Below are 23126 nucleotides of genomic sequence, written 5' to 3' on the forward strand. Positions count from 1 at the left end.
GACCCACTGTGCTATGTATCAATGATCTCTTGCTCTCTTTATTTTCCCTGTGACGGGAAGAGATCATCACTGCTGCAAGAGTTAGTTCTGCTGTCTTTTGGCTAACGACAAATTCCCATATGACCATGAGATTTTCCAATGGGCTGACACAGTCAGAGTTGGACTATTCACTTCTGGGACATGAGGAAACCATAATCTGTTCTATTACTTATGTGTTAACAGCCATTATAAAAAGAAGAATTCTAACGTAGCTGCTGTTACTGTATCTGAAGCCAGGACAGGCTGATGTGATACTGTTTGACATATAGAAAGAATCAGAAGACCTGTTCCATCTCAACGGGAACAGCTCACGCTCAGGTTGACATACATTCTCTGAAAATCGTTCTCACTCTTCCACAACAAGATGCAGTATGAGAAAAATATCACCTTTCCCTGGGATGAACTCCCTCTGAAAAACTTCCTTGAGACTGCTATTCCCATGCAGCAGTCTGTGAGTTGGTAAGATATATAAATGGGAAGCTCCATAAATGGCTTCAGGCGTATAGGTGTAAGCTGCTAGCTTCTCTTCTGTTACTTCACCATTAACCTGAAAAAGAGCAGAAAACATCCCTGATGCATTTTTTTTTCTCCAGTGGAAGTGCAGTGGTTTTAGATTCTCCTTCCTTTTTATGCAACTAACAAATATACATCACCCTGTAGAAATATATCATTCCAAATATCAAAGCCAGATGCTCGCCCACTATCGGGAGTTTCTAGAATCAAATCTTGACAAAATTTACTTCTATGACCTTGAGAAAGTTGCTTTACAATCTTGCCTCAGTTTATCCAAATACATAAAAATCATACGTAATATTACATTGTGCTACTGAGCTAGAGTCAATCCCTAGTTAAGCAACCTGGAATCCTTTTGTTCCCTTTTAATATGTATGCCTTGTTTCCAAGAAACAGAAATGAGATGTTACTTCTGAAATCTAAAGAGAATTTGAGATTTTTCTCTGCTACCAGGCTTTCCACCACACTACTCTGACAAAGTCAATGCTGCAACTTATGTACAGGAATAAAATAATAAAAGTGGCACAACATTAAAACAACTGGACATAAAATAAAAGTAATAAACCCAGAAGACTGCTTAAGACTTAGCACCCAGCATGGCTTTACATTTTAGGTCTATTAACTGTGAAGTGTATCAGGGTCTTAGAAGGCAATTTTTTTACAGTAGGTATTGATACACATTTTCAGAAACAATTGACAAAAATAACTTAACTAGAAAAATGCACCTTCCAGCACTGTGCAATTCACAGGTGTTAAGAAAATTTAAGCTGTCTCAATTTGAGGTTCCCAAAAATTCAGTATTTTAAAATAAGAAGTCACTTTTAAAATGTTAGACCAGTGTAAATGAGCACAATAAAGCTCTGAAGCCCAAGGGCTGAAATTCCATCAGGGTCTCTAAAAATATCTTCTGTCACTATCTTATTCAAAAAGCCTTTTGCATCTCTTCAGAAGGACTTCACATTTTACCATTTTTTTCTAGATAATGAAAAATCTCTTAAGATTTCTCTTTCCTTCGTCTCCTTTCTTCTATTCAGACTTCTCTGTAGCTGCATCACCACCCAATTGTCTGGTTTTCATTATTATAATTACTGTATGTAATAAATGAAATAATGGACAAACAGCAATAAAGTGGCTTGCCTGAGGTCAGTTTGGGTTCTACAGAGAAGGTGCTGTACAGAGCAGAACTAAAGCCTGGCTAGATCCCAGCTGACTTGTGCAGTGCCACTTGATACTGCTCTCAGTACTGCTCCCCTAAACATCCTGGCTTTCGGGAATGCTTATTAGCTGGCATGTATTGGCTGGCACAAATACACACAGCCAATTTGCATCTGATCTTGCATTTGAACACACAAACCCTTTCCTAAGGAGGACAGCGGGGAGTATTTCTTCAACTCTCTTCAGGATCTGTGCTGGTCTGAGCATGAACATATAATAAATTCTTTTAGTAGGTTTCAAGCTTGTTAGATCTAAAAAATCCATTTCCATCATTTCAGGGGCCGCAGTTAGCTTAACCAAGATAGCAGCATTGACATTTCTGACTTACCTTTAGCAAGAAGTCAAGAGAGCATCCTATGCAGTCACCTATCCAGTTTGCTTGCATTTCTTTTATACCGTACCACTCGGGGAGATCGGATAAAGCATCAAACATAGCCTGGCCATAAAAGCAAGAATTAGAATATTCAGCTTTTGTAAGCACACAAATTACAATGAGGGGTTTAATTATACCTAACAGCAAAATGACAATGTGCTGCTAAAAACATAGGAAGATGTGTTTTTACACTGCTGCTGCCTCAAATTAATCTATTTGAGAATAGAATTAACACAGCACAAGCCAGAGGTACGAGGTCTACAACAGAGATCCTACTGTTATTGAAAGAGGCCTTCCTTTTGAATGGAATAAATCTTACGCATGGAACAAAACTCTCAGGTGAAAACAAACACAGAAAATATTCCCAATGGGTGTAAATTGTGAGAAGTGTAAGTGACCTAATGAGCTGACACACAGGAGACGTGCTTGCAGGTATGAAGCCTGCATTTGGATTAGTTGTTCTAGACAATAGCCTGGAGATGGCAGTCAGACAAAAGACATCTACACGCCCTGAAATTTTCAAGCTCTGATGTAAAATGGCAAAATAGAATTTCCAGTTCCCTATCTATTTTTCATATTTCAGATTGGTATTTTACTAAGCACAACAGGCTGTAAAATTGAGTGACATCTTTAGGTGATATAATCCTGTAAAAAAAAAATCCAAATCCAAATCATAATAATAAGGGTTCCTATTAAATTCAAAATATATATAATAATACAATAATAGTACAAGCAGAGAAAACATTAAGTGTTGGCTGCTTCATTAGCCGTAATATCCAACAGCCAACCTCTAACATCTATGTATACTTATATGCAGCAAGAGATACATCCATATATTGATGTGCTTTCTGACGTGTGGCATGGAAGCGTAACAGAGTATTCCAAGTCAACAAATATTTGCCTAAGCTGTTTGAACAGTATGTTTTTAATAAAAGAAATCTATTAAAAAGTAAAGGAGAAAACATACAAAGGGATAGATAACTCAAAGCTCATCTCATTTTGCACTTCGTAACACTTCACATTTGTATTATGAACGCTCCATGACTGTACAAAATCTTTGCTTTGGCAGAAGTACAGCCAGAGGCATGAGTCACTCAGCAGATGGTGGATATGCTGGACAATTACAGTTAAAATCTAAGAATAAGGCAACATGTTGAATAATTTTTCCTTCAGCTGTGACTCCCAACATCAATTGTGCAAGCTCTGTATTATCTCATTAATTGCTAACAACCTGCAAGGATGGACAGGAGCTATTATGTGCTGCTTAAATTAATAGTGGGTAGTTAGATAATTAGTGAATATACAACTCATTTTTTTTTCAGCTGTTTTGTTGTAACTACATTCTTTAATATTTTTAGAGTGAAATACATAAAAGACACCGTAAGGCTTACTTTCTAGTTACTGCTCTGTTGTATATTTATAATTCAAAATACAATAAAGGGCATGTTCTTCACAAATCATAATATTACACTACCACTTGGAACTATTATTGCTTTCTAAATCCTTAAGAATCAAGTTCATCTTCTGATCATATATAAATAAAAGAATGGTAAGGTTTTGGAAGGTTTTTAATTATACTGTAACTTTAATCAGTTGTAGCTCACAATTGCAAGTATATTACATCACAGAGATTTCCAAATTCTCATTATTCTCCTTAATTTTAGTGTTTCAGAGACTACTGAGCTTTACCTGCCACGAATAAACCATGTACATATATACCTATATGTAGGTATATATGTACATATATACCTATACCAAAGAACAACAAATAACTGGAGATACATAGATACAGTGATACATATACAGAATACTTGGATACATTTTTTGTAGGAATTTCATGTATTGTAAAAAGAATGAAATTGTGCCAATATACACAGAACTGGCTGGACACATTAGCAGATTTTTATAAACTCTCCTGCTTGGATATCCATCCTAATCTACATTACATTTTGCTGGCAGAAGCAGCTAAATGTGCATGTGCTGTACTGAAACTGTACAGTTTGTAATTGCTTGCCAGCAAAACTTTCTAGATGTTTTTTCACTGCAGGATTAATACATCAAGATCCTTAATACCAGTGTGATAATGATTTTAACTCTAGCAAATTGGCCTTATTAGGAGTTATAGGCTACAATTTGACTTAGCCCAATTTGTCTCCTGACAATGCAATTGCTTCATGCAGCTAAACACAGAAACAGCCAACTTAGCTGCACCTGAACAAAGATAACAAAACTTATTCTGCATGATGATACAGCCTAGTGGAGTTTCAAAGACAAACCCTTCACATCTTATTATGCACATGAACACTAGATAGCATGATTTAAAAAAAAACCAAACAAAAAACTTTAAAAATTTTAAATATGGAATTATCATCCTCTGTTCCTTGTACTCAACGCACTACTTCAGTTTCTTGTCAAGGCTACAAATGGCAAGTGAAGTAGAAAATGAACAACACGTAAAACACAAACACTTTACATAGTGTTACAGAGGCAAAACAATATACCGTATGGATACCGCTGGCATGTTAATAAGTGTTTCTGTATGGTAAATTAACCTAGGATACTCACTAACAAAAAAGCAGAAAAACACATTAGTTCTTAATATATAAATGCACTTGTACATTCAAAATTCATATGTGCAAATTAGAAGGTTTTAAAAATTTGCTTAAGAGAAATTATTTTAAAAAACTTTTTGTTTTCAAATTCAATTGTACTACACCCTGCAAAAAAATAAATCTAGAAATATATGTTAAAAGTGTTATTAATTTTAAAAAGTTATATGTAGACTGTTTGGGTATACAAAACTCTTGAATTGAAGCCCACCAACGCTACCATAGAAATTCCTGAATACTGAAAGCTAGTGTTTGAAAAGTTAAATATTAACTCAATGAATTTTGCTTCCATGTTCATTTTTAAAATCACCGCCACGTTTGGTAAAACATAATCTGAATCATTAAAGTAGTTCCATTAATTCTGCTCCAATTATTATTTTGCAATTACTGATATGATTCCTTAAACAAAAATTCTGACCCTTAAAGGCATGGACATAACTCCTAGTCATCCGTGCCACAAATTTGTTAACTAGGTGACACAGAAAAGACACTCAACAAGCAGATTCCCAGCACAGAAGCAAATAAATAAAAGAAAAACCATGTTGCATTATGCAAGGGACAAAGAGCAGCAGCATTACAATCCAGTAAACAGCTACTTATCAAATGTATCAAATAAACTGAATTTTCAAATTTCTGATGATGACTGAATAGTGAGAAACTTGGAAACATTAGGTAGCAGAGTCTTTCTACTTTCATTTTTCATGGCTCGGGAGAGAGACAAGAAAACTTCAAATGCAAATGTCAATTACAGGAGCAATTACTCCCATCTTAATTAAACACAAGTCAAGGTAAAGCATCGATGCATTTTGGCAGTCTTCCAGATCTAAAGATAGGTAGACTCAGGGAAAAAGGAAAGAAATCAAAGTTATGTTCAAGAATAAGAATGACTTCAAGACTCTTACACCTTCAGGAAAGTTTGACTTAAGTGCTAGAAAAGTTGAAGATTCAGGATAAACTGAAGTTTCACAGGACTGTTTTACTCTTTCAGAACACCTAAAAAATTCTGGCATAGCTAGAAGATGAAAGTCAAGCAGTTCAGATGATGAGAGTCACAAAACCAAGATGAGTTTACTGAAAATTCATCACACACAGTGATGACCAAGTCTGAAACTAGAAGTAAAGCAGCTGAAAGTAGAAAATTGATCTCTCATATCCAGCTGTTTCACCTGATGAAGATTCATAGAGAAACAGAACTTCAGTCTAGCAATCTTCAGACAGAAAAAAAGCATGTAAAATCAAAGAACAGAAGTGCTTTAAAATTTTCCCAGAGTATCTCAACACCAAGAGTCCCCTACCTGCTTGTAGTTCAGAGGGAAGATTCTGCTGAGCACCTAAAAAATTCAGACTCTGACTTCAGGAACTAACAGTTTTAGTATGATCAATACCTGCCATTAATTTCATACTTAATGAGAGAATTTCAGCTCCTCCACGATAGTAAATGAAATAAAGTGCAAAATACAAATATAGGCTATAAAGTTGTCGTGGTTTTGCAAAAGTTTACTCTGTTTTCAATGAAGATACTTTAGTGAAGTTTGACAAATTTGCAACATAACAAGACTAAAATAAAAAGGTCAGAAAAAGGTTTAATTTCAAAAGCATTACATTCATTAGCAAAAGAAAATTGACTCCTACTAAATTAAAATAAAGTTCAAATAAAAAAAACTATGCTTCTGAGGAAGAATCAAATATTCAAGATCTGTTTGGATTAAAATTAAATTCTTCATTTTATTTGATCAAGCTCCCAAAAGAGTAAGCAAATATAAAGTAAAGATTACACAAAATCATTTAATACAACTTAATATATTAACTAAAGTAGAGGAAATTAAAGTTAGGCTGCCCACTGTTTTATTTTGCACTCTGCTGGACAGTTCCAACTGTGATTATGCAATACAGCTTCTGCTGGTATTTAATCTCTTCTTGTTTTGTTGGTTTTTTTTTTTCTTTTTTACCTTCAGTAGTTTCTGCTTGTACTATCATAGGTCACTCTTGACTCTTATTTCCCATGTGTGAAGTATACTGAAAACACACAATAAAAGGGAGCAACACCACAGATACTGTGTGTGCTTAAAATTCTTTATTGTAAATGTCTGAACTGTCAAGAGCTATCCCTTTCTTTATCATATAAGTTAGGGTCAACAAATACCTCTGGTTTGACTATGCAGAAATGAGGCAAAGAAACGATTCCTCAAGAGCAAATAGTAAAGCCAGCTTTCTTCTCCGGAGTTGTTCTCATTGCAGCAACTACCAAAGAGAAGATACTCTCTTTCCAATATAATGAAGCGTATCTTTGGGATAAATGAGTAATTGATTCCATAAATACTAAAGCTCTTTAAAACATTTGTTATCATTTTTAGTAGTACTGAGCATTCACTGTTTTGATTAATCTTATACCAACTGGAACTTCCATTTATATTGCTGCAGCATCAAATGAGATGCTGCATTTTAAACTAAGGTAAAAACATCAGCCTGGTTTGGATATCCACAAACAATTTTCTGTCTTGCCAAGCTCACCAAACAGGTGTCATTTTATTATTCATGAAGTACTAAGCAAGCTGTGGAGACAGTGCTCTTGGTCCCTGTCCAGGAGAGGGGCTTCTCAGCCTGACTCAAGAGGAAGAGTTTCAAAGCGAGGTTCATTAGGCCCATGCTGTTGGAAAAAGACAACTATGAGCTAGACCTCAAGTGTGGGAAGTTAAAAAACCACACCTAAAGCATGAAAAAGTAGAGCCAGCACTTCTATTCTCCTCAATGATGAGGCATTACATCATGCTAGGAAATCCAAAGAACTGTCAAGACTCTCAACACCCTAAAATGGCAGTACTTCAGTTTCATTACATTTCATTACCATTCTGCTTAATATATCAGAAATAAAATAGAAAATAAAAAATAAAGCAAAATGTGATTACATAAAACAATTCCAACTCTATTCAGACCAGACAAAGGGGGTGTCAGAAGCAGCGCAAGCCCAAGAAAAAGCTGGAGAAGAACTCGTAGATCTTTTGTAGTTTTCCCTTCACCGAGTTAGCACCATGCTAAACATCCAAGTTCCTGCGCTTCACAGAATGTGAAAAGGATTTATCTTTAAATGTCTGTGCAAATTATAAAGACCTACTAAAAACAAAATAAAGAGTATTACTTATCTGTATGGGAACTGTAAATCAGAGTGGCAGAATTTTGTAGGCCCTGTTACTTTCCCCAGAATTTAAATAAAACATACATATACTATATTATTGTTGTGCAAAAAAGGAAGATAATTTAAGGGAAAATTTGACATTTCAAAGTTGTTTCTATTTTACTTTGTTCAAAAAAAGATTATTTTCTGGTTAGTTGGGTGATTTTTTAGAAGTAAAATATGAAAAAATACTGTATGAAGAATAGGGACCATGCAAAGACTAACCTCACAGAGTCTCATTTGAGGACTCAGTTGACTGCATTAAAAAACGTAATAGTGATTTACAGGTACACACATAAAACACTAACATTTACAGATAGATTTTTCCAATGAACCTGCCTACAGATTCAGCTGGGTAACCATAGCAACTAAATGTTTTAGCTTAAACATCTTAAATGCACAGACAGCAATTTGAATAATAATGCCATCAGTTAAAGCATTATACTTTTATCAAAGAAATCTGTCAAAAGAAAAATGACAATTAAAATGTTCTTTAAAAATCCATAAAAGCTGCTAGACCATTTCATATGTACTTCAGAGTTTAAAAAATAGGTCATGACTGTTTTATTACTTTATGTAACCAAAATGCTTTCTGCTAAGCATTCAAAGCATGGTCAATAGTTTTGCCCTTTGAAAAAAATTCATTGCCAATGGTAAATTGCCATGTAAGCAAACACTGCTTTGTTTGTTTGCATTTTTTGTTTCAAGAAAGGACTATGAATTGGTGCAGTAACAATAAAGAAATCAAAGCAAATCCACAGATTCCTCTGGACACAACAGAAATCTGAAGAACAGTATGTACAGGAATGAAACACTGACTCCTGTAACATATGATATGATTTCACAGCCTGCTACTGATCATGTAACTCCTTGTTGCTATTTGACTAGTAATTTAGGCGTTGGAGATGAAGATTACCCTTACTAGTATTTATTTTTATTAATGTTGTGAGATACGGGAGAAAATAGAAAATGATAAATGGATGAAAGAGAAAACACAGATGACCAGGAAGATCATCAATATGCTGTATAAATAGGTTGACTAGTTACAACAAAATTTATGGATGCTCCAAATAGAAAACAAGTTGTGTGCATACATATTCAGCCATTATTGCTAGCTAGTAATCTTTATGAAGAATTAAGAGATAGTAGATTCATTAAATGTATTTTAAATGGAACTCTGACTATGAAACATGGTTATGAAATAAAGACATTTTTCTCTAAGCTATACAGGAAAGGAGATACTTACTAGAAATAAAGCTTTTTTCAACATGCTTTCCCACTATGTCAACTTAAAGAAAACCCAGGGATAACTTCTGGAAGGAATAGGGAACGGATCTGCAGAGAGCCTTGTTACAGAAAAAGGGCAAGGAAGCTGCAGCTTTCTAACAATTGGTCTTGAATTTCTGCAAACTTTTCAGAAGAAATAGTAGTCACCATAGAAGGTGCAAGCAAAAGACGACAGGAATTAAATGGCTTTCCTCATGAGATACCAAAACCATATTAAGGCCTCACTGGAGAAAGATGAGTGGGAGAAGTAGAACACACTTAAAGGATATTAAACCTCTAAGTCTAAAAGTAACCAAAGTGTGAAAAAAATGCAAATCTTCCCCAAAAGGTGCAAGGATTAAATGACTATCAGATAATCTCTCAGTGCCTCCCATTCTTAATTTCAAAATGAAAAGTCGTGAAACTTCAGTGAATAACAGAAACCTAGCCATACAACTCACTGATCCGCATAGCTCTCTACCTTGTCCCAAAACTAGTAAGAACATCTCGCACAGGGAAGGAATAAATCTGCTCTGTGTCTTTGCACTTGTCCAAGCTGTGAGACACAGGAAATAGAGGGCCAGGTGAGTCCTGATATGAATTCTGGCAATATGGCTCAAAGACCTAAAAGCTACTCTATACTGACAAAAAATATAGCTCTTCAGATTTGAGTGATTTTGGCCATGCTAATCTGGCACCATCACACCTTAACCTGCTGGACACCTTCCAAAGAAGCAGAACTGGACAAAAGATGTTCAACAGGCAATTGACTTAGAAATGGAGAATAAAGATCTCAGGGCTAGAGAAGTTCTGGAAGGGCAGATTTCTATTTCTATTTGGTTTTTAATGCAAAAAAAAAAAAAGTTGATAATGGATTTGAAATGCCCAGTCCCATTAAAGATAATCTTCATAATGTCCTCTCAGATTTCCCATTTACAGGAGTCTGGCACATGGAGTACGATAAGTAACCTTCACTGTCTAAGCCCAGCTTGAATAAAAATGCTCTCTACTGCTGTAGCACCCTGAAAATAACTCTGGAGAAGGTATTAAACACATACTCATGGCAAGCCCCAAACAACTGAAGAAAAGGGGAAGTGAGATCCATAAAGAACCTGGTACTATTCTAGAGAGGTATGTTCACTGGCCAACTGTCAGGTAAGGATATAAAAACCTAATTGTCATACTCATTTATCGATAGATAGAAGCACAAAAATCTAACGTCTCCAAACAGCAATGACTTCCAAGAAAAGGAAAATGTACTGGTAGCAGTTCTGGTCCATGATGTAAGCCAGGAAAATCCCTTTATGAAAATGAGTGCCTTCAAGATCAAGAGACAAGAAATAATCCCCCCTGCTGAAGTGAAGGTATTATCACCACTAATGTTATAATCCTAAAATCATATTAGTGATAAAGATCTTTAGCTTCTTAAAGAGATCTCTCTCCCCTTCACACCTATTAGGATTAGCTCTGTAAAATCTAGACCCTCTGCTCCAAGATGAAAGGCTCTGTAAATTATATAGGTAAAGGAGCATCTCTCAAAGTCCAGTCTCTTGGCAAGGGCTTTCAAAAACAGGTGGGGAAGAAGGCTTGAGGAACAGGCTAGAAAGAGTGATTGCTGTAATCATGGTGTTCAACACTATGCTATCTAGGATGATATGGATTCAGATCAACTGTCAACAGTCTGAATCCAAAGAAAAAAGTATACAAAAGAAATAGATTTAGAAGGAAGGACTCATGTCTCCTACCACTCCTTGAAAACTACTGAGATGATTACTGTAAGGAATGAAGAAATGTGTGCAAAGTTGAGTTTTGAGGATAATCAGTTAAGATATTCAGAAAGAGGAGCCAAAGTTGTAGCATTTAAGATCTGCAATTTGGCTTCCTGGTGTTGTGAAGCTTCCTAGTTATGTCAGCGTGGGCACAGAGACTTTAAGAATCTGAAGTACTTGTCCAGTGTTAGCTCAGAGACAGCCTCCTTCTGATGGACAGTCTTCAATTGTGGCTTGCAGTTCATGAACCAGAGCTGTATGGCCAAAGCAGTCTTCTTCAGAAAGTAAGTTATCTAGCCTCTTGCAACTTGTAAGAAAAAAAATTAAGTACCAAAAAAGGGAATTTATTTATGTTAATCCTCCAAAGCATGAAATTCATCTAGTATTAGACATTGGACTTAGAATAGCAGAGCCTGGTAATGTGCTATTTTTATTTGAAGGTTTGGTAAAAAAAAAAAAAAAAGTAATTTTTTTCCCCCTCTACAACCAAATGTTTAAAGCCCTTGCCAAAAGAAGCAGAGTGAGACTGTTCAAAATGTGCCAGAACCACAGCAACAAAAACGGGAGTCAGTGGAGAGTGAGTAAAAAGGAAAATCCAAACCACCTGCTGATACTTGGTAGCATCTGTCACTGTACAAGAAGTGGGAGCACATGAAGGCAATGCTTGCCAAAGCACTTGAGCTGGGAGCAATATGGCATCACTCATGGACCTGGTTGTATCAGCTACAGAATATCAATCACGCACAGAACAAAATTTTGGGAAGCCTTTATAGACATCAGTAGTGTACTCAACTGTCCGCTGTAGTAATGCTTAATGGTTTTGTAGAGGTTTTAAGGGCAAGATCGGGGGTGCTTTGGAGGCACAAGTTCCTTCTTGTCATCAGTTAAGCCTACTTACTGGAGAATGACATGTGGGAGATGTGACCATCCCAAGAGCTGATGCCTTTCCTGTAACAACATTTCTTAGGTCAGAGAATAAAAACAACAGATAAATCCTCCTCCCTAGAGGAGGGTGGATATTGAGCAAGAGGGAATAATCCCCTAAGCCAACGGTGTTTTCAAGGTTACTGAAAAGCTCTTGTCTTTTGGTCTTTATGAGTAAAAATTTAATGCTGATTCATCCCTCTTAGAGGGGGATAAGTAAACAGTGATTTGGTGCAAGCATGGCTACAGCCTAGAAATACCAGTTATTATTTCCTACAACCTCTACAAAGACAACAGAAAAAGATGTATCAGTAAAGGTGACAGGTGAGCTCCAGCCTCAAACTCCAGCCTCAGGTAAACAGAATTGGGGTAGACTCTCAAAAACCACAAAGGTAATCACGAATTCTAGTGACAAGAGTACCAAGAAAAAGTTCAGAACATTGCGATCATTTTGTGACTGTGCAGACACGCTCCATTTTTCCTTCAGCTAGAGCAAATGTTCCCTCCTTACTGCCAGAACAGGCAGCACAATCAGAAAACATGCATCTCAAGTACTCTCTCTGTGTATGAGGAATCAAAGCATCAGGCAGGATATCAAAGGTTTTTCTCTTTATTACGAATGGACTTAGAGTAAGACTTGGATTTCTTCTCCCTGGATGATGGTGGAAATTTGATCTCTCGAATGTGAGGCTCAGGGAAAGGGTCAAAGATGAATTTTTAATATTTTCTTGGGAATAACTTTCTCAATCTGTACTTGAAGTCTCAATACACAGAACACTTGAATGGAAGAAAAATTTCACCCAGATGAAACAGGAATTCGATACTTTCATCTCAGAGACCATAAAGTAAAAAATTTTGTTGAAGAATTCCTAGGTGTGAAAACTATGCTGACCCATCACAATCAAAATTTGAGCTCGTAACAAAAAAAGACTTGAAAATATTTTTTAAATTACAGATAATCAAACAGAGCAGACTATGAAGTAAAGTATAATAAGAAGGTCCAGATAGTCCTCAATAAAGAGCAGTTAATCATAAAGAACTACAGTTCAGGTTCACATGGAAATGAACGCCAGGTGACAGGCTGTACTCCACTGCTTATACCATGCCCATAAGTCCAACAGGTTGGCTAGGCAAACAAGTTTCTAGTTCACAAGATTGCTGAGAGTTGTACACTCAAAATATCCAGAAAAGCACTTGATGGTAAATATGGGATGACAATGTACGAATGCAGAATTCATCAATTCATTTCTAATTTACGCTTTTTGATTTCTTCAAAACTTAATCCCACATCAATTACTTAGAATTCTTAAAGATGTGAACAGAAAGACTTCAGGAACAATAATTTTTATATATACACATACACAGGGATAGATCACGTATATTATTACATGGTTATATATTACAGAAACATGCCTATATAAAAGATCACAATCAGCTTGATGAATATTTTTGGATGAAAAGTCATGTCCTTTAAGTGCTACTATAATTTCCAAGAATTGTATTCTCATACCTTTGCATAAGCAGTAGTTTTGATAAACCACTGTTTGAGGTATTTCTGTTCCACTTTTGCTCCTGAACGCCATGAGCAACCATTGTCATCCACCTGTTCATTAGCTAGGACAGTCTGATCCACTGGATCCCAATTAACCAAGGCCTAAAAAATTGCAGGAAGAAAAAATATTTTCAGCAGCTATTTCAAAACCAGAATCTTACTTTTTCAGACACCAAAAGAATTATTCAGAAACATTCCTTGGGCCCTTGAGTTTTCTACATTTTGATAACACCCATCTGAATCAGTGACACGAACCCAACTGAAGATGTTTTGAATATTCATCTTCTCAGAACTCTGAAAACCCAAGAATGCTGTTGGTAGCATTTGCCTTGCCTGACCATGTTAGCGGGATAGGCTGATACTTGAATATTAAATAGGTAAGTGTTCCAGTTGACTCTTTTGGAAACTACATAGCCTGATGCTTAAAAGTTGTCCACCACTAATTCAAAAGCACTGAGTGAGACTGAGGGGGATGAGTAACTGAGGATCTCCAACCTGAGAGGATAGAATCCCAATGAAGTATTATAGTGGTCAACTAGATTTCAAGTGAAAGAGTTGATATTTTCTGCACATAACTTCTGTCAACTGGGTGATTTACTTTTGGAATCATCTTTCCTTATCAATGCAAATACATTAAAGAAAATTTAAAGCAAAGTAAATGTTGGTGTTCAACTCTACAAACTTTGTTTTTTGAGGGCTAACTGAAATACCAGACATAAAATACTGGGGAGGGAGCAAAAATCAAAGTCACTACCCCACAGTGTTGAACAATTTAGATGCTAATTTATCATAAAGGATCTAAGACCACAAAAGAATCCTAATGGTCATTCCAGAAGTGATATTCAATGCTAGACATTAACTTGAAAAAATTAACAGAATGAAAAAGGAAAAAAAAAATCAAAGTGATACAGAAGAGTAATCCATTATTTTGAGTATTATTCAGTATTTAAGCTAAATCAAAGTTAAATCAGCCTGACTGAAAAACAGGAGCTCCATCTCCACAGTGTTCTAATACATTAAACATTATCTGAAAATTTCAAATGCATTCTTTGGGTATTAGGAGTACTTAGTATCTCAATCTAAAAACTAATCACTGTCCTCATATTACTCACTTCACATTTTATCTATCACTGATCACCTTCTGAACTGACCCACTTTCCAAATAACTGATATTGCTTAGTTTTAAATATCCTACTTATCCTCATTTAACAAATCTTATAGTGAGGACAGCAGAAAGACAGATGCATGGATCCTCTTCCTTTGAAATACTGTTGCTGGTTTTGTTATCAGTGTGAGGTATACGTGTGTGTGCATGCACACGCACGCGTGTGCGCACCTAGTCTGATTACATCAATTTATCCAAAAGTTATTATAATGAAATGAATGAAAGTACTTTTTTCATTAAAAAAAAACCACTCACTTGCAAATGAAGCTTGTGTGAATCCAGTATGTTACTGGAATTTAATTTTTTTACAGCTTGCCTACCTTTTATCTGTTACCTACCAATAACACCACACTGGGTTTTATAAAAGGTTTCTGAAAATTCACTGGGAAATCAAAAGCAATCATTATATTCCACTATAATGGAATATAATCTATTTTCTAGATTTTCAGAACACACAACTTCTTCAGTAATGGTATGACGTATTATGAAGTCGGCTCTAAAGTTTATAAGTTCAGAAAAAAATCTCACACCACTACAAAGTTAAAATAACAGCTAAAGAGAGATAAATCAGACAATATTAAGAATTAATAAAATACCAGTTGCGTAAAGCAGTATTAGCATATACTTATATTAAACTGGCTATGACGCAAAGTTGAGAAAAAAATACTCTTTCTATTTTGATGACAGTGGATCAAATTTATGACGAAAATTTTAGAAGGTAACTGAATTGATCTACATGAGTATAATTATTTTGCATAACATATTCTCATGATTCATAACAGGAAGATTTACCTAAACAAATCATGCAAAACAAAGCAAACAGGTATTTAAGAAATCCATAGCTGAAAAGTCTTGTCTATGAATTTTTAGAGTTGCATGTTGTTCCTTCCATGTGTCACAGCCTTTTGACTAATATCCAGAACCTAGATATTAAATTAAGTCCTTAGTTCCTAATTGTAGCTCACACAGGTAACTCCTCTGAAACTATGGCCTCGGGAAGCCACTAAATGTCATACACACAGAGCACAGTGCAAAAGTGTACAGAGACCACAAATTATTTAGATCGCCTCACTACACAACTGTAGGCCATACGCTTTTAAGATAGGATTAATCTCATCTAACTTCAGGTATCTATAGCATAAGTATCTATCTCCAGGTCTAAGATTCCACTACAGTCTACAGATATCTAATCAAAACAATCTAAAGAATCTAGGTAGAAATTAATCTCAGCCTAAATAAGACATCCACATCTGGTCAGCTCAATAACCTCCACAGTACACTGACTAGATCAGTACTGCAGGAAGAACAGAGAGGATTATGCTACGGTGAATAAAGATGCCCTCTATGGATGCTGCAGCACCCAGATAGACATTGTTAATTCTCACTAATTCCAGCTCCTAGAAAAACTGAGTCTGTGTCTCCCTGCCAGGGTAATATCTGGCCAGACACACATACTCCTGGAACAGAGCGTTAACTAGACCAACACTCGACATACGTTATTCTTGCCACCACAGTAAGGCTATGAATTTTAGCTGAAATGAAGTTGTAAGACAGGACACTTCAAGCTATGCAAAAGTACTGCCCAACATATATTGCAGGTAAGCTGAAGACATGGGATAAATACATGCTTTAAGTATATATGACTGTTTGAAGGGACTCAGGGTTACGGGCTATCTCTGCCATCTGTTTCCTGCCAAAAACCAACTCGTTTACATCCACCAGAGATTACATCCCCCACAGGTTGACAGATGCTGATTTAAATCCTCAAACTGATCCTTGACTTTTAAGAGGGAAGCAGATCCAATCACCAGTACCCAAACATCTCCAGGATCCCAGAGTACTGGGAGTCTGCACGCAAAATTTGTTTTGTGTATCATCATTGCCTCTAATGAAGCAGCAAGCCTTGTACTTTTCAGATTCAGCTGGGATCACTCATCAAGCAAACAAATTTACAGATAAAAATATAACTTTGTTATAGCAAAGTTAGCCATTTCATTTTTTTATTACAACCAGAAAATAATTACAGAATCTCCCTCCCCAAACCCAGCACACTAGGACATATCAAATATTGAATCTTTTTACTGGTTGTCATTTAAGATCTCTAAATATATCTTGCCTACAGAAATAGGAGAAGTAGCTCAGTAACACCCTGCCATTCCAAAGGCTACCTTTCACCATCAACCTCTTTCTCTGGGTTCAGAGAATAATCAGAGTACATCCCTAAATATATCCTACATGGCTTCCTGGTTTTTACAGAATACAAATGAAACTTCAAAGTACAGGTAATAAATCTTAGTTTTCATTTAAGCTAGAAACATTCACTAAACTGAAGCTTTGTTTAGGTGCAGCTGTTCAGGTATTTTGGAACTGCATTGCCTTGGCTATACAGAGAGTTCTTTGGAATACTCATTTAACATCTTTGTTTCACCTCTTGCTTAAAAAGCTGACTGAACCCTTCCCTTTTGTCGTGGTTTTGTTAGTGAGGGGGGGCCTAAGGTGGTAGCTTCTGTAGGAAACTGCTAGAAGTTGCTCCCCTTTTGTTCAGTGGACTCGGCCGGGCCTAGGGTGGACCCACTGCTGGCCAAGGCCGAGCCGATTGGTAGCAGAATGTCCTGTGATAACGCCTCTGCGATAACGTATTTGAGAATGGGAAAACAGAAAAAAAAAGAGAGAGAAGAGAAGATGTGAAGAAGCTGAGCGGGGGCAGAGGCGCAGAGGGGGAGGCGCAGGCCTCATGGGCCTTGCAGGCCTCACCCTCTGGCCTCTCGCCAGGCAGCCGACTGGGCCCGACTCGGTCCAGCCCGGCTGCAAGAAGTGGAAAGGAGATGAGAAGTGAATAAGATGTAAAAAAAGATCCTGAGAGACATCTACCAGCCTGTTGTGAGGAACGGCTGCAGACGCCAAGGTCAGTTCAGAAGGAGGGGGAGGAGTAATGCGGCTCCTGGCCAAGATTCCCCTGCAGCCTGTGGTGACGACCATGGTGGAGCAGGTTGTCCCCCTGCAGCCCATGGAGGTCCACGGAGGAGCAGAGATCCACTTGGAGCCCGTGAAGGACCCTGTACTGGGGGAGGTGGATGCCTGAAGGCAGCTGTGGCCCGTGGAGGGCCTGCTGGGACAGCTGTTCTAGAGGGACTGCACCTGTGGAAGAGATGACCCATGCCGGAGCAGTTCCACGAAGGACTGTGGCCCATGGGAGGGACCCCACGATGGAGCAGGGGAAGAATGTGAGGAGTTCTTCCCCCAACCATGAAGCAGCGGCGTAAAACAACATATGATGAACTGACCGCAACTCCCATTCCCTCTTCCCCCCTGTGCAGCTTGCGGGGGGGGAAGGTAGTAGAGATAATGTTAAGCTTGGGAAGAGGGAGGGGTGGAGGGAGGTTATCTTGTTCTCTGTCTCATTCTCCTGCTGTTTGTAATAATAAATGAATAGTTTTCCCCAAGTCAAGTCTGTTTTGCCCGTGACGGTAACTTTAAGGATTTCTCCCTGTCCTTATCTCAAACCTCGAGCCGTTTTTCTTATATTTTCTCTCCCTGTTCTTTTGGAGGGTGGGGGGAGTGAGAGAGAGACTGCGTACTCTGGTCCTGATCGGGGCTGAACTACGACACCTTTTCAGACAGCTTGACATGTATTATTTACAAAATATTATAAGGTCAATATTTTTTTAATGTACTCTAACACAAAACCAGCTGTGATAGTTTTACAGCATCTAATATTTCTGTAATATTTCAGAGATCACAAACAGGGTCCAAGAATTTAAGTTAGGCACATAACCTCCAATCACCCTATCCAATCCTGTCAGTTCTGAGACAGCATCACAGTAATGTTATACAGTTAAACGATCTCACTGCTGAAGAGACTCCTCATGATCACATTATCTTATATGCTTTCATGAGAGAGAAGTTAAGACCTAGAAAATTCTGTATTAAAGCCATGAAATAAACTAATAGTAGCTATATTCTGACCCTGCACTTCAGTGTAAATCACTGACAATACACATTTCTGATTTGACTTTCCAAAATACCCATTAGTTAGTTAGTAACACAAAAAATTTATCTGTCTATAAAATTCAGTTATATATCAAATTCATTATATTTTGCAGTGATTTAAAACCAACAGAGCACAATAAATACATATCCACTTAATGAACGTGAGTGGATGATCCAGAAATGTGTCACTGACATGATGACTGACGTTAGTTAGTGCACCTGCAAAGCATTAAATCTATACCTACCTCTTTTTGATACACTAGCCCAGCTTCAAAAAGCTTAAGAAAGAGATACTGTGTCCATTTGTAGTACTCTGGTAAGCATGTGGTTATCTCCTGTAGAAATGAAACAAAATTAAAATTCCTGAACGTATTCTTAGTATTTTCCTATGGTGTTTTAACTTAAACAAGTAACTGAGGAACGTATAATATATGCCACACAGAAAACATAAATGCAGTTTTGGATAATGCAAGTAATGAGTGATATTCACCTGTACACCACCAGAGAAACAAAAAACAGAGAATATGGGCTTTGCGTGGGTTTGATGTGCAGATAAAAGTTTCCCTGTTAACATGGAACCCTGTAAAATCAATGCTGATAGATATAAAACAGAAGATGAATAGAAATGAGCATAGCTGGGAAACACAGGGAAACAGCAAAACTGAAAGAAAGTAGAACTTTATCAAAGAAATAATTGTAGCCACGTTGTCTCTTCCTCTGTTGCTCTGTGATGAAAAGCAGGAACAGAGACTGTCGACTGCTCAGAGGCGACTGGGAGCTGGCTGCGGAGAAGCAAGCAGACCGGAGGAGCCTGCAGCTGAAGCAGCAGATACAGAAGGACACTGAGGAACCAAGGCGGGTGACAGATAGAGCATGTAGGGCAGACAGGAGGGAATATGGGGTAAAGCTCTGAACTTCAAGATGGAAGACTTGCAAAGGATATCTCACAATGAAAGGTCAAATAAGCAACCATTTTAAAAGGCAAGCCAGCTCAAGGTAGGAGAATGCTCTGGGTTAATGTGTGGGGAAGAAGATAGAGTTGTGAAAGCACTCACAAATGAGGGGGGTTTTTAAGAGGGAAATAAAGACAGATAAAAATAAAAGATAACATAAGAAGGAATGGGAGTTAAGAGAACAGCAGGTAACAATAAAAAGGACAGCTTTTTTTTAAACTTGCCAACATTTTATAAGTTGTTAGTGAACTCTAATAATTAAAACCCAACCTACTTGTCACCTGCTTACAAAGTTCCATATTTTAAATGTTTGTTCTTAAAAAACCAAACTGCATTTCAAATAAAAATCTCAATATGTAAAGATGACTAAAGGATTCCATGATTATAGGCTCCCAATTTTCTCTACACAAACATAGTGTTTTACAGGCAGAAGAAAAGAGAAGAAAAGAGAGAATCACTAAGGTTGGAAAAGATCTCCAAGATCATCAAGTCCAACCATCAACCCAACACCACCATGTCCACTAAACAACGTCCTGGAGTGCCACATCTACACGTTCTTTGAACACCTCCAGGGATGGTGACTCGACCACTTCCTTGGGCAGCCTGTTCCAGTGCCTGACCACTCCTTCAGTAAAGAAATGTTTCCTAATATCCAACCTAAACCTCCCCTGCCACAACTTGAGGCCACTTCCTCTCATCCTATTGCTAGTTACTCCCCAAGTAACCAACACCCGCCTCCCTACAACCTCCTCTCAGGTAGCTGGAGAGAGCAATGAGGTCTCCCCTCAGCCTCCTTTTTTTCAGACTAAACAATCCCAGTTCCCTCAGCCGCTCCTCATAAGACTTGTGCTCCATACACTTTACCAGCTTTGTTGCCCTTCTCTGGACACACTCCAGCACCTTAACGTCTTTCTTGTATTGAGGGGCTCAAAACTGCAGAGTATTCGAGGTGCGGCCTCACCAGTGCTGAGTACAGGGGCACGATCACTTCCCTGCTCGCCACACTGTTCCTGATGCAAGCCAGGATGCTGTCGGCCTTCTTAGCCACCTGGGCACACTGTTGGCTCATGTTCAGCTGGCTATCAACGAGCACCTCCAGGTCCCTTCCACCGGGCAGCTTTCCAGCCACTCTTTCCCAAGCCTGTAGCATTGCATGGGATTGTTGTGACTGAAGTGCAGGACCTGGCACTTGGCCTTGTTGAACCTCATACAGTTCACCTCGGCGCGTCGGTCCAGCCTGTTCCAGATCCCTCTGCAGAGCCTTCCTACCCTTGAGCAGATTGACACTCCTGCCCAATATGGTGTAATCTGTAAATTTACTGAGGGAACACTCAATCCCTTAATCCAGATCATTTATACAAGACTGGCCCCAAAACTGAGCCCTGGGGAACACCACTTGTGACTGGCTGCCAACTGGATTTAACTATGTTCACCACAACTCTCTGGGCTCGGCCATCCAGCCAATACACATAAATTTTTACTCACACATTTTAAAGTTTTGCCAAAATTAAAACAACTGTGTAAGGCAGTATTTAAGCTCTAATTACATAATAAATATGTAACAATAGCAGATCAGGCTTCCCTCCTCAACAACTTTTGTATTTAACTTGCACTTGTTTAAAGAAGAAATATTTCTACAGACTTTCTGTTGCACCACATTTGTACTTATTGAAGTGGAAAATGACTCCTGTGCTGAACTTCAAATCAGCAAGAACTCTTGATTTTAGAGTTACAGAGTTGACAGTAAGCCACTGATAAAATTTATTCCATTTGGAAATAGTTATCAACTACCTGAAGTAGCTCCAAATGTGAAATGTCCTTCACCTAGGCTTTCCTATCATCTCAGCTTCCCACTACAGACACCAGCAATATCATCTGCTACTCAAATGACATCTGAAACACCCCAATATATAAATTTTATTATTTTTCGACAACTTTATATTCCAGTGCTGACACATGGCTTTGAACAATTAATGTGACCTTTGAATAGATATGCCTCAAAAGTGTGTATAAAAGGCTTTCAAGACCAGAAAGAGACATTTAATGGCAAGTTTTCAGCACAGCATGTGAAGACTTAGTCATGAAAAACAGTTGCTTGATTAAATCCCCCTGGAAAAAACACTTGATAAAAGTCTGATTTCCACCTCTCCAACTAAACACTATCCATTTAATCATTTTTACTTTTTCTTCCCCTGCTTCTCCACACAGTGGAGTTCTTCTGCCAGTGTGAAGCCACTACAAGCAACAGATCTTCACCACTGTAATATGAGAGACACAAAAGAAGAGAGACAATCCCTTTTGGTACAATATAAGATCATGTGAGCAATAGGCAAACAGGTAAGGCAACTGAAGTGAGTTGTCAAACAGAAATCATAAAATGGACTATTATTTGTCCTTTGGGTCCTGTGTTAACCGAAACAAAAAGAGATTATGTTTCTCAGCCTAAACAGGCATGTTTAGGACATGGTACAAGCTAAGTCTCAGGAACAGATTCCATGTCTATGCTCTCTCAGGGGCTGCAAATTGACATTTCTTAGAAATTACTGTTATCACTGAAGAAAGTTTGTTGTGCGGTCATTGAGCTGCAAAAAGATCACTCAAGCTCATAATTTAACTTTACAATCATGAAAGCTGAAGTAACGTTTGAAGTTGACAAAGAAAGAGAAATTACATCACTACCACATGAAATGAGCTGCTGATGACAAGCCAGCAACCTCTTGTCAATCTCAAAATGTATTTTGTTTTTTTTCCTACCGTTTAGCACATTACAACTTACGGTGAAAAATAATTTTTCATCTATGTCAGTTACTGATCTTGATTAAATAAATAATGTCTGGTAAAAAGTTTCCATTAGGCTACTATCATGCTTAAATTAAGGTGAATGTTAATGTTTCTATTTATACTTTATGAGTGTGGCAAAGATTTGCAGTAATGGAACTCAGACATGAGTGCAAAATAGCATGAAGGAGCCTTTCTACCCTGCCAAAAAACATAACTTTCTCCTTCTCATTTGTGCACTAGGATAACAACATACATACAGAACTCCATATAAAGCAGTTCAGTCAGTATATATAAACAGGATATTAGCATATTTTCTCCCAAGATAAAACATATACCGAAAACCAGAACCCTTTTACAAATACGAAATATGCTGCTCAGCTGTCCACTGCATGTGGTCTTCAGTGTTCTGTGACAGAGTTACTAATAACCCATCACTCAAGCATTTCAGAAGGTACTGTGATATGGGAGGGACAGCATCTCCCTCTTCCTCCCAGTCATTTTCCCTTTTCCTTTTGGCAGCTTGCTAGTTAAAACCAGTATCTGATGCTGTCACCAAAACGCATATTTATCATTGGTTACTGTTACTGCTTCTTATTCTTACAGCAATAACACATATTCATGAAAATAATTCAGTAAAACAATTAATACAAACCACCTTCAAGAGTGATCTGTTTTTAAAAATAGCAGATATTGCCAAGGTATGTAAGAGAAAGATTCCTATCCTTACCAAAAACTACCTTGCTTAATCCCTTTATTGCAGCACAGCTATTTGTTCCTAACAAACAGTATGATGGAGGGGTTAGTG

The 23126-nt window shown here is 37.6% G+C and overlaps 1 protein-coding gene across 4 annotated transcripts in view; it reads right to left on the reverse strand.

Moving 5' to 3' along the window:
- Positions 1-23126, reverse strand: part of LARS2 (leucyl-tRNA synthetase 2, mitochondrial) — a 91223-nt gene that overhangs the window by 43482 nt on the left and 24615 nt on the right. For all 4 annotated transcript variants that reach the window (XM_086742837.1, XM_086742838.1, XM_086742839.1 and 1 more), the window contains exons 6-9: positions 18833-18922; positions 13391-13534; positions 2096-2203; positions 427-586 (exon numbers count right to left, since the gene is read on the reverse strand). In XM_086742837.1, the coding sequence (XP_086598963.1) occupies positions 427-586; positions 2096-2203; positions 13391-13534; positions 18833-18922 (502 nt within the window). The remainder of the gene's footprint in view (positions 1-426; positions 587-2095; positions 2204-13390; positions 13535-18832; positions 18923-23126) is intronic.

This window comes from Chlamydotis macqueenii, chromosome 2, assembly GCF_036417535.1.
Source record: "Chlamydotis macqueenii isolate bChlMac1 chromosome 2, bChlMac1.mat, whole genome shotgun sequence".
NCBI lineage: Eukaryota > Metazoa > Chordata > Aves > Otidiformes > Otididae > Chlamydotis > Chlamydotis macqueenii.